The 12885-nt window shown below is 49.9% G+C and overlaps 1 protein-coding gene across 4 annotated transcripts in view; it reads right to left on the bottom strand.

Moving 5' to 3' along the window:
- GRAMD1B (GRAM domain containing 1B) overlaps window positions 1-12885 on the bottom strand; it is a 217787-nt gene that overhangs the window by 30741 nt on the left and 174161 nt on the right. For all 4 annotated transcript variants that reach the window (XM_023524858.1, XM_023524861.1, XM_011383000.2 and 1 more), the window contains 2 exons: window positions 11414-11624; window positions 4793-4813 (listed from right to left, as the gene is read on the bottom strand). In XM_023524858.1, coding sequence (XP_023380626.1) covers window positions 4793-4813; window positions 11414-11624 — 232 coding nt within the window. The remainder of the gene's footprint in view (window positions 1-4792; window positions 4814-11413; window positions 11625-12885) is intronic.

Genomic DNA, 12885 nt, shown 5'->3' with positions numbered 1-12885 from the left:
GCCCAGGAGAAAAACAGATGAATTTTGGTGGAGTACCAGCCTTGCCTAGGAAGAAACCAAAGGCCCTCCAACCAGATCTGGGTAGGGAGGAGCCAGATGTGGGATAAAGGAACAGTGGAGATAGGGGGAGGTGACCGAATGAAGAAAAGAGAGCCAGGGTGGGTGTGGGTATAATACGAAAAAATAAAGAGAGGAGTGGGAGATGGGACCATCCTATGGAAAGTTAAGGATGGCTATGAGGAGCAGGGCTCAAGAATACTTTTCAATATAATGGGTAAATAGCAGAGGGGAGATGAACGGGGGTAGATGTAGAAGAAGCAGAGTCAGTCCAGGGAAAATAACAGCAGGCCCCTAAGGTTGTCACTGGTAGACCCTTTTAGCACTTCTACCTCACTATCCCCAGGACATGCTAATTTCATTCCTACAAAACTTTGTTCTCTTGCTCCAATCTTATGCCTGCCAGACCTGCTTGGTCACCCACAGGATGGGCTCTGTCCCTTCCTCTCCACCAAAAGCCCGCATCCCTAACCAGGGGCAGCGGGCAACTGGGGTGCTAAATTTCAGGTAGCTGCCAGGGTCTGGGCACCTATCCTCCCATCTCAGAAAGGCTCTTTCCCCGGGTTGCCGTGGAGATGACTGACCCCCAGGAGAGAGGTGAGGCAGATGAGGACAGTACCTCTGCCCACCTGAGGCACCAGGGAGACCTATGGGAATGTTGGCTTCATCGGAGATGCAAGCCCACTGTGCCTTGCAGGGGCTATCTTCAGAGACAGACTGCACCCCTTCAACCTCCAACTCTGCCTTTGGCTCCCTGATGACGCTAAAGCCCAGTTTCTGCTTATTTCTCCACCTCATGTCCACTGGGGCAATGCAGCCCAAGCTGGGGACGTTGATGTATAAAACTAGGATGGTCAAGTGGGGGGATTAGGTATGATCAGGCCTGGGAGAGACTCGGGGTAGTTGTAGACAGCATGGCCTTCAAAACTCACTCGATGTGACCATCGCTGACCAGAGACCAAAAGCTCTTACATCTCAGTCTTTCCACATGTCTCTGGGGTCCAGCTACTTCCCCTCATGGAATCTATTCTTTAGGCCGACATGGTTTGTCATTATGGCTAAAGAGGTAAAAGTAAAATGCAGAAGAGAGACAGGTGAAAGAGGTGGCTGGGGAATGGCAGGGAGGTGCTGGGTGGCTGCTTCTTCTGTCAGACCCAAGGTACTCCAACAGGTCTGAGATGTTCTCCCAACAGTCAGCAACCCTGCACTGACTCTCACTGTCCCGAATCTGGTTAGGGCATTTCTAACTGTCCTTAGTGTATGCAAAGGGGATTGCAAAGCCTTTACCTATTGGAAGGACTTCCAGTGCAATGATGGGGCCTCGGGCAGCAGAGCAGCTACAGTACTACCACTAGTGTCAAGACAAAGATTACAGAGAGGGCTGTCAGCAGCACTGAGAAGAGGAGATGGGGTGTCTGTCCTTTCCAAAGGCCAGAGTCCAACCAACTCAAGCAACTTGGGCAGCGAGAAGGATGGAGAAGACTAAGGGAAAACAGAGAACCAGGTCAAATGCCTCCTGAAAAACTGGGAACGGACTATTGGGGGGCAGTTCTGTGGACAGGGGTGGTGGTGGACTGAAGTTTCCTTATGGGGACTTTGTATACAAACACATAGACACACACACGATGCAATGTGTGAGCAGGTTGTCTAGCCATCCAAAGGCACATGCACTGGGAGTATAGGGGCACCTCACTCCTGTGTGCACTGATCCAAGTGGCTCTGGAAAAATGTCCAGATCATAGCTTCCTAATCAAAGCAAGGCCACCATGCCCAGAGGAACCGCTTCACTAGTACCAACAGAGTGAGTATATATGAGAGTGATGATCGCTGTGTAGAGCAGAAACCCTGGAGTGAACAAACCCAGAGCAAGGGCATTGGCTCAGCCACAGGAAGAGAGCAGAATTTTAACTGGAGGAGGGGGTCCCAGTGTTACTTGAAGCTGGCCTCTCCAGGGCTCTACCCACTATGGCAGTTGCTGATTATCCTCTGGATGTGGAAACACATGAAGAAAAAATGAAAAGATAAACTAGACACAGCTCTTGACATCTGTAGCTCAGGCCAGCTGGAGGTCCCTATCATTTCTCAGCTTCCCACTGTTTGCTCAGCTTCTGCCTCTTCCTCACAATGTCTACCTGTCACTTCTATCTCTTTCCTCCGTGTTGTTCTGTTCTATTCCCTGTCCCAACCCAAGTCAGGACAACCACAGAGAAGTTTAGCAGAACCGGGAAGAGGGTAGTACTGGGTGACGGAGAGCAGACACAAGGAGCTACCTCCACCTGGAGACCCTACATCGGAAAGCAGAGGAAGAGGGAGCAGCAGGAAGAAATTTGTAGATGGGTCCCAGGACATCTGGTGCCACTGAGTTTCTGGAAGGACCTCCAGCGTGACAGCCTGAATCACATAGAGGGGAGGTCAAGAGGGAATCACTAAATGCTGCTCAGGAGAGTCCCCTGTGCACTTGGCCTCTGTGAGTTAATGATTTGTGCTGGGTGGAGAGTCAATTATGTTCCTGTAATTCATTCAGGTTAAGGGGTGAAGGTGAAAGGAGACAGCCTAGGATTAATAGAGAGTGAGAGGCAGGAAAGGACTAGGAAGCAAATGTATTCTGGAGGACAATATTATAAGGACATTTGAAGAGTGAGGGCCATCTGCCTCTGCATATCTCCAACTGCACGTGGAATGAGTGAGGAAGCAGGTCTCCAGCCACGCCTGGCTGGCTCCTCTGCTGTCTCACTTATCCGTCATCAGAACCCGACTTCTGGGCCCCTGGTTGGCAGCTGGCTCTTCCAGCCAAGAGGCAGCATCTATTTCTAGCTATCACTCTACTGAGTGCTCAGATGCTAGTTCTTACATGTGGGGCTGACGGAGAAGAAATCAGAGGTTAAAGAATAGCAGAAGGACAGAAGAGAGGAAGGAAAACCTGTGAGAATTGGAAAGAGAAAGCCAGCCAGGAAACTGGAAATCTGAGAAAGGAGAGGTAAAACGGAGAAAGACAAAAGGGAAAAAAGAAGGGGAAAAAAAAAATAAAAAAAGAGGAAAATGAAGGCAGGGGGCAGACAAGGAAAGCAAAATGAGATGAAGCAGAAAAGCCTGATGGAAAGAGCAAAGAAAAGATAGGAGAGCGTGCAGCCTAGCAACAAGGATGAAGACTTGCAAGACTCAACTCGGATGCTTCCACTGCCTCACGGGTCTGAACGTGTTTCCGGTTCCCCTTTGGGGGCACTAATTTTGCAATACTGCTCAGAAGCATGGCAAGTTTCATTAGGCAAAGGATGCCGGAATCACTACACAGCTCCTCAGAAAGCACCCTCACTCCCTCACCTCTCCTCCTGCACATAAGGAGCTTCTCTTTCCTCCAGGATGTGAGCTTTAAGCAGCAAAAGGACCAGAAGCCAGGTGGGTACAAAGGGGAGTTCTGGGAATGAAGGCATTGAGTCTGCCTTCTCCATTCAGGCCACCTCAGCTCTCAACTCCCCTCCTATCAGCACAACCCACCAAGCTCTGCCTTGTTTGTGCCGGCTGGGACTAAGCCTGGCAGGTCAATCCATCTGCCAGGGAGAGGCAGGCTCACTCAGCAGCAGGTCAGAAGTCATAGGGCTCACTGACATGTGCCTGATTTGGGGAATCACGAAGCTGTGTGGGAAAACATTCTTCCCCACCCCCTCCAACACACATATGTGATTCTGATCCAAGTCCCTACGTTAAACCCAAGCCTCTTCCCTATCCCGTCCTCATCTTTCCCATCCCCAGAGTGTCTTCCACTTCTATCATCTCATCCCACACCTTCTCCATGACCATGTAACCTGCTGAGGTAGAGCCTGGGGTTAAGGACAGGGAAAGGTGGCATCTGTGTGACCAGTTAGGATCAGTGTGGGGAAAGGCAGGCTTGGAGACGGATAGACAATGACGTGAGGCCCAACCATGGGTACAAACTGCCAGTTAGTCCACTGTGCATTCCCAGAGGGCAGATCACAACCTGACAGGGGCCAGTTGTCAGACTTCAGCCAATTACTCCTCAGAAGTTCAAAATCCTGTGGTCCAGTCTATGTGACCCAGAAGATGTAGCCTTTGCAGGGACTGCTAGCTTTACCATGCAGTTTCTGGGTATGAAGCAGCTGGCTGAACCACCCCCATGGATAACACCAGGTTATACCTTCACCACTTTGCCAAGCACAGACCCAAGCACAGTGGATATCTCTAGAACGGGCATGCCCTTGGGGCTACTGAGGTACGCCTTGGCGGAGGTGGAGAGTCAAATTCCATTTCATGCGATGTCTCTATACTATTGGGGCAAGTTTTCTGGCTGCATTTCCTCCAAAATGTCTTGGATAAGGGTAGGAAACTGTGGCCGTAAGTTCAGGCCCAGGGCTGCCTCAGTCCCAGAATTCTGTCTGGTCTTGGAATGCCTCCCTGACTGGTCTCCCCCAATAAGTCTTGAGGGCCTTGCCCAGGAGTCTTGGGAAGGATAAGGTTCGCCAGCTCTCCTTGGTCTCCCTGAATCAAACCTTCCTCCACCGGCAGTCCTGTCCTGCTACAGATCACCACTGTATCTGGTTTTTGATATGGGGCAGGGCTGGTCAGGAGAGAAGCCCACCCTTCTCGGCCCCTCAGTTTGCTCTGGATCACAGCAGCCCGACTGCACTCCATGCTTCTTCATGTCCTGACCATGTCCACATCCATGTCCACGCCCCTCCCGCTCCACACATACCAACAAGAAGAAAATAGAGATACTTACATTATACCAGCTCTGGCTTTTCTGAAAGGACAAAATAAAAGAAAAGGTAAAATTAGTCAGGGAAGAGACAGTGGGCATGGCCAGGGTATTCCTGACACCAGAAGGAAGGTTACACAGACAGCAGAGGGCAGACAAGGAGAGGAATCCAAATGCAGCCGAATGCTTCCCATGTGGCTGCTTGGGAGGGGCCCCCCTTTCTCAAGACAGCTCCAGAAGGAAAGCCCGGAGAGCAGTCCATGCTGGAAGCTCTGCCGCGTTGGGGTGGCAGGCAGTGGCAGCACCAGCTAGAGCTCAAGTGGAAGAAAGTCGGAGCCCCCATCACGAGGTCCTTCTGATGGGAGAAGGGATGCGTGGCAGGCATCCAAGACACAGTCCCCAATGGGCCCTGACCAGAAGCAAAGTGCAGTTGGAGACCAAGCCAGCCTTCCGCTCCAAGTCAGCTCCTCTGTAGAAGGCAGGATGGGACGCTTTGGCGTAAGGGAACAAAAAGGATTGCTGTGCTCTCAGTGAGCAGGTGAGTAAATTCCTCTTCCTGCTCAACTCCAGTGATAATGGCAGGGGAGGGGCTGGGAGTTCTGCACTGGGAGGAAGGTTAAAGTACATAACTGCTAATGGTCCTCCCCAACTTAGTGGTGCCATAATCAATACCAACAAAACCAGACTGCACCCCAGCTCCAGAATTCAGGTGCTCTCTGGTCCTAGCCCTGGGCAAAGGTTACTCATCTTTATGGTAACTAAGTTTTTCAAGGAAAGAGGGCGGATGGCTAGCATTGTGTCTTGTCTGTCTCTGATCTCGAAGGCCCGGAGTCCTTTATGCACAGCCCACTTGGAAGATAGGCAGGTAGGAATCAACATGCACACACATCTGCCTAGGCCTCATCCCTTGAGGTGCTGATCCAATAGGTTTAGATGGGGGCTGGAGTATTTCCAGTTTTAGAAAGCTTGCCAAGGAGGTTATTCAGATGGAGAATCACTGGAGAGAGGAAAAGTCTTCCTTCAGGTCAGCATCTTAACTGTATGCAGAGGTGTGGATCCTGGACAAAATTAACAACCACCTGGTCTTAAGGGACTCTGACTCCTAAGGGAAGAGGGCAGCCACCATCTCAGGATCCACAGTTTGCTGCATGTGTGCCTGATGGGATGGAGGGTGGGTGAGTGTGTCTGTGGTGAGGAAAGCATGGTCATGCGATCTCTCCCTCTCCAGTTTTCCCATTCCCCTAGAAGAGCTCTGTAGACACCATCAGCCTTCACTCCAAAGGGGATCCGTGTCAGCAGAGGGGGGACAGGCATGGGTGGTGCTGCCTGACTGGTTTCGTTTCATCCTTACACTCGCTCTCATGGCCAGAATGTGGCCAGATGGGCAGATGGCAAGGCAGGCCCTCAATCCCCCTCTTCAAGATGCTCTCCAAGGTCATTCCCCAACAAAGACTGTCACCATGGCCCATCTGGAGGTTATATACTCCTGCCACGGCCTCATCTCCTCCTCCAATCCAGAGGTCACAGGAGGTAAAGAGGCCAAATCCAAACATTCAAAAACAACTATTTCATCACTGAGGGAGCTACTGCTACATGGGAATCCTGGACCTGGAACTGAAAATTAGTCTGTGAGAATTTCAGCATTGGGACATTCCTGGGTCCTGACTCTGAGATCATAGGGCATGAGGCTGTGCAAATATTCACTAAAATACATTCCTCAGCAGTGGAAAGGCATACTCTGGGAACTGCCAGCCTTGACTGCCCCAGTTTGTCTGCATTTCATCAAGCCAAAGCCATGTCATCAGACACTTGCTTCACAGCTGAAAACACTCTCTGTGCCCCTCTCTGTAGCTCCTCACCCTCTGTCCTGGCTTTCATGTAATATCCTAGGAGGAAAGGGAGCAACAAGAACTTGGGCTAGGTGGGGGAGCCCAAGATCTTTTATGATTACTCCTGCACAGTACTCTCCCTCCTGCCTCAGATAAACGGAAGAAGATGTTCTCTTTTCATGTACTGCCACACAGATGAGTGACTTTTCTCAATCTGTTTGTAATAAGGAACTTCAGAGTGACAGAGCTACAACTAGGAAACCCGTGTCCCATCTCTAACTAGTTGTGCGATATCTTTGGTGGAATGCTTGCTCTTTTGTAAAGGGAGTAAGAATGCATGCTCTCAAGTAGAGAAATGTGAAATTTACCATCAAGAGCAAGGACTTTTGTCCCTCAGCATGAGACTCTACCCTTAACTAGCTATCTCTGCACAGCTTCTTCTATATCTGCCTCCATTGTGGGTGCCACTGGGAAAAATGGGTGTCCATCCCTCCAGCCTAATCCATGGTAGTCCCTGAGAATACCCACTGTGGGCATGAGTGCCTGAACTCTGACCAGCCTCTTGTGGGCAAATTTGATCCTTGAGGCTCTGAGTCCGACAGGGGGGGCCTGGCGCATGCAGGCAGGGAGCCAGAGGGGCTCTGGGCCTTGGAAGTGAGAGCAGGGGTGTTCACTGGCAGGAAGGAGGCTGCCTGCCCTTGTAGGTTCACTGAGATGCATCTCCTTGGGACGGAGGCATGGAAAGAACAGAACTAGGGAGTGAGGATGAAAATTTCTTACAGGTTATAAATAGATTTGGCTAAAAGGGGAGCAAGGAGTCAGAAAAAGTACCCAAAGACAGAGAGCTGTTGGGGATGGGGAGCTGAGCAGAGCATGTTTCTATTGCCTCCTAGAAGTGGTCTGAAAAGCAAGTGTCTAAGGGAATGCAAGGCTTCTGCAAACAGACCCAAGTTCCCTAGAAAACACCTCCCTATTGTGAAGGCTCTGGGAGTTTGGAAGATGAGGGCTGAGGGGACAAAGGTAGGGGACGAGAGGAGCTCTACATCTAATAGAAGTTAGGAGAAAAAAACAACTTCTTACTTTGATCAGGTTAAGTCTGTCATACTGAAAAGAAAACCAAAAAAATTAAGATTGAAAAACAGAACAAGTCAAGGGGAAAGGAGCTCAGAGACACACAGCCAGGGTGACCAACGCACCCAGTGCAGGGAGGGTTTTCTTGAGGTCATGGGCATCTTTCCTACGGCTGCCGGAGATCCGGAAGCTGGTGGGAGCAGGAAATGGCCACTGGCTCCCTCTAGTGGCCCCAAGCCAGCACTACAGAGCAGAAGCTGGGTAGTAGCATAAACTCGAGGGGTCCTGAGAAGTGGATAGGCCTTGACGTCTTCTAGCCCACTGCTCTGGTCAGGGTTGCCCCTAGGAAAGCTCAGCCTTGGCAGCAGAGTTACAGATTCACCGAAGAGGGTCATTATTGACCATCTGGTCCAGCCCCTACACATTAACACAGGAAATAGAAGGCCTGAGAAGGGAAGACTGACACGGAGTGTGAGGCTTGGCCCAGGGGAAAGTGGAAGCATTCTCCAGCTTGCCTGAAGATACATGCAGTCACCTCCTCTATGAGGTGGACTGAAGACAGAGAGTGAGGTGGCCTGGCTGGGATAATAGTGACAATAGCTCCAGCCACAGGATCCCTTGCCATGGCAACACTGGGTCAACCTGAGACAATGTTCCAACAGGGCAAGAGGTATCCCCATCACATGAGCACCCTCTCCTCTTCCCTTCAACTCACCTCTGCAGCTTTCCCTCACTTTCTGCTCACGACCCTGGCCTGTATAGAACATAATTCCTATATTGGTTCTCACATTTCTTTACTAAAGTCACTGTGTTCCACACACACATTTCCCAGATCGACCACAGCTGCTGCCACTTCCACCTCGTGTAGTAGGGTGCCCCTCTCCCACAAATCAGTCCTATTTTAACTGCATTTAAATGATGGTGGTGTTAGTGGTGATGGTCATGATTGGTGAGAATGGGGTGGGGGTGTGGCTGTCCAAAGCCAGAGAACCCAGATAATATGTGTCTACTGCGGACAGGCATTGCCTCACCCAAGCTCTTCAATGGGGAAGAAAACCTAGAGTCCCTCAGTAACCTTTCTCTTTAGCCCCTTGAGAAAGGGGCCGAGGTTAATGTGCAGTTCATGCTCAGCTCACATAATGCCTCATTTTGCCTCTCCAAAATTTTGGAGTTCCAGCCTGACTTATAGCACCTGCTCCCTGAAATATGTCTCACGCATGAATGTGTCTCCTGCCTCTGAATTCTCATAACATGCCAACTAGTCCTGTGGTTCTACAAATCAGGTTTGGTTTGTGGATAATCTGGGCAGTTTCTTATCTCCCTCCCAAACTGTATGCTGCCTAAGGGCAGGAAACCTGTTTTCACACTGGTTTCCCAAAGAAGACCTACCATTTAGGAGCTTCATTACTAGGGACTCGTTATCAACCCATCGCCTGACTAAGAAAGGCACTCTGTAAGTGGTGACTAATGACCATAAATAGATATTGCTTTGGTTACTGAGTGCCTTGCTAGGCACAGGGTAAGAAGGTAAGTAAGGAAGCTTAGAGCTTCCACCTTAGGATGGAAAAGTATGCAAAGACTGTGGGCAGAAGCAGAGAGATGGGATAACCTGATGCTCATGTCTGACCACATCTCCTCTTCCCGCAGGCAGAGAGAGGTGTGAGGGGCTCAGGAAGGGATGACAGCAGTCATCTCAAACCCTGTTGCCAGACATGCCTACATCCGAGACACCTGAGCACAGAGAACTCCTCTGGCTTCCTCACCCCTTGTGAGTAAGTTCCTCCTTCCTTGTCCACAGCCAGTAACAGTCATTTAAAATCCTCAGAGCCAAGATGTGCTTTTAGTCTGAAAGTCACAGACTGTATGATGAGTCCTGTAGCCTCTTGTTCTTTCCTCGGGAAAGACAACAGCTTTCACTCTCCTTCCCAAAACACTAATTGGGGGTTTGAGACTATTATTAAGTCATCCCTCAGCATTCTCTTCCTCAGGCTACATCCCATCTCCTCTCCCTTTGGATAGTGCATCCTGACCCTGCCAGTTTAAAGCCCCTATTGTTCACCCTTCACTCTCTCCAAGTTCTCCTCAGGGCCCTGAAATCCTGGGGTCCTGAGCAAATTCTGGCACTGCCTCCCTAACCTGGCAGCATTTCTATGGGGCCTGGCAATGGCTATTACCAATGTCCACCAACCTCCGCGTTCTGATACCATGGCTTTCTTGGAGAAAAGTTCCCCGGTGATCAGTGTCCAGCATCCTAAGAACATCAGGAGCCCCTAAGCTAGGTGGTAGGTGGAAGCGATAAGCGGTACTCAGGCTGAGCAGCTCTCAGCAGGCAGGCAGAGGGAAGGAGGGTACCAGGTAGAGCTCTTGAAGTCACTTTCTTGCATCATGGAACTCAACTACTGGAATTCATCACCTTCAAACAACTCATCTGGGGAATCAAGAATCACCCACCAAAGCAGGTAGATGGGAGTATCAGAACCTGAAGCCTGACTGGATAGGGCCTCCCTTCCCCAAAGGAATGAAACTAACCCCTGGCTGGACTCTGCTTCTAGATGGCACCATGTAAGGAGGGAGCAGATCCCCAGCTCAGGCAGTGTTTGGGGAGCAGGCAGAGACATGAGGTGATGGGGTATAGGTCTGTTCTCCGACTTTGGGTGCAGTGGGAATGGTCCCTGTTTGACTTCAAGCCAGCCTTCCAAGGGCAGTGGGGCTGGCCTTCTGGGAAAGGGATCAAGCAAGACATGGGCCAGAATGGGCGAGGGCAGAGGGAGGGGTGCGGAGCACTACAGACAACTCAACACTGGAGGGAAGACCACAGACAGAGACGAAAGATGGCTTACTTTTGAGAGGCGCTTGTGAGACTAAAACCATGCATGCAAAGAAGGTATTTGGGAAATGGTAGGGAAGAAGAGGAAGAACAGATCAAAAGACAAATTTAGGTGGGAAGCCAGTTCCCAACCTCCTGGTCCCTCCACCCAACCCCAGGGCCTGTGAGTCCAGTGGCGAAGAGGAACTTTTTGAAGGAGCATGTAGACAAAGATGTCTCCTGCTTCCCAAAGGACTGAGGGGAGAGAAGAAACTCTCTTGGGAATCGTAAGTAGCACAGTTCCCCCACCCCACCCCCACCCCCACCATGCTCAGGGCTTACTTTATGCTTATTCTTAGGCAAAAGCCTGGGTGCTCAGGTGGTAGCCCTGACATACTTGGGAGAGATGGAGAGGCCCTGTCACCACCTTCTTGGCCAGATGAGCATCAAGTGAGTTATTACCAAAGGAAGGAAGGGTGATGGCCAGATTGGAGTTTAAAAACAGCATTTTACACATTCCCTGAGGACTCTCTTCCTGGCACTATAGTAGTTCCAAGTAATGCTCCCTTCTACCCAAATGTGAAAAAGATAAACGAGCTAAACAGATGACGGCTCCTGATCCCTGTACCATCCCTCCTCCAACCGCAGGGAACAGAAGGCTCCCTAGCTCCTAAGGATAGATGATAGTCATCATGGAATCATTTTACTAGCCCCCAGGCCCTCTGAGTGCTCATCCAAGAAGATAAAATTTAACTAGAGTCTCCCCTGCCTGCCCCACCGCACCTCACTGAATAAAGACTATCTCTGAAACAGGAGGCTGGTAAATCACATTAGATCATTCAAGGAAGGGGTTCTCTACTTCACATTCCCCCAGCACCAGCTTCTCTGCAGCTAGCTAACCAGCAAGTACAGAGTCCTTGGGCGGGGTGTCCAGCTCACCTTGGAATTTTTGCCACCACTTCTGCCAGACTGTGAGGAGCAGCTACGCTGCACACCCTGCTCCGGTGTGGACGGGGACTTGTCTGAGGAGTGATCTGAGCCCTTCTCCACCATGGTGTCTCCGTCCTGGTTCTGCGGGGTTGGCGAGCGCGACCGCTTCCGGAGGATGGGGGAGCAGGCCGGTGTGCTGCGGTTTGAGTTACTGGCAGTGCTGTGGGGGCAGATGGAGAGAAGGATGGAAAGGGGAGGAGGAGGAAAGAGAGGCAGTGAGTTATTGAAGGCTCAAAGACGGATCCCAAGGAACCAGCTCAGGGAGCCAGGGTTAGGGGCTGGGCTGAAATAGGGTAGAACAAGGCCCAGCTAGACTTACTGCACAGTAATACTGCTGCTGGCCAGAAGAGGGCAGTGGTGCCAATGTGATATGGAAGGGAAAGTAAGGCAACTGGATTTTTAATTGGTCTGTCCGTCTGTCTGTCGTCCATCCACCCATCCACCCATCTACCCATCCACCTATCCATCCATCCAATCATCCGTCTGTCCATCCATCCAAATATTGTTAGAACCCCATTACATGCCAAGAACTATCTAGGGAAAAACAAAATTTAAGAGCTGAAAGACTCATTAGAAATCATCCAATACTATCAGCTCGTTTTATACATGCTGCAAATCCAGTCTTTACATTTTGTTTGGGAGATATTTAGCCATATAAGTGACAATAATAATCCTACTTTTCAAAGCATTTACATACATATTATGTCACTGGGTTCTTAAATCATTCCACTAAGGTAGTAATGACAAATACCCACAATCCCTATTTTAAAAATGAAGACCAATGCATGGCAAAGAGAAGCTAAGTATCCTCTGATCACAGAGGGTTTAGAAACAAACTCTGGGCCTTCCGACTTGCAACTCAGCCACACCATACTATTTCCTTGTAAGCTATATTGGTTCCTGCTTCCCCTGTCCAGGGTAAAGATGAACACAGCAGAAAGTTCTCACATTACATATTCCCCCACCCCCAAATTCATTTTTTACAGGTACTTTGTACATCCCGCAATACCAAATTACTTACAGCAAGGCTTATAAGTGGTATAAATATTTACTATTGGATATTAGTTTGTGTTCTTAATGGAATAGAAGGATAGGTGAAGAAAGGAAGAGGAAATTAAATGCAGTTATGTTCTAATAGGTGTTTGCTTTTCTTTGAGAGAATGAAGGAAGGAAAGAGGTGGAAAAAGGAAAAAGTTAAGTGGGAAAGAACAGGGGGAATGGGAAGGAAAGCAAGAAGTGGAAAGCCAAAGAAGCACAAGAGGAGGGAAATGAAGAGCAGAGCGTCCTCCTTACCCACTCAACAGTCAAGAGAGCAGGTTCAGGCTCTGGGAACAGCCAGGAGCTGAGGCTGTAATGGCCTAGAAATGCTCTGGGAGTCCCATCCCTAAGCCTTCTCTAAGGGAGGGGAGTGCAGGGTAGGG

Source organism: Pteropus vampyrus, unplaced genomic scaffold, assembly GCF_000151845.1.
Source record: "Pteropus vampyrus isolate Shadow unplaced genomic scaffold, Pvam_2.0 Scaffold502, whole genome shotgun sequence".
Lineage (NCBI taxonomy): Eukaryota > Metazoa > Chordata > Mammalia > Chiroptera > Pteropodidae > Pteropus > Pteropus vampyrus.
This window is presented reverse-complemented; position numbering and strand designations above follow the sequence as displayed.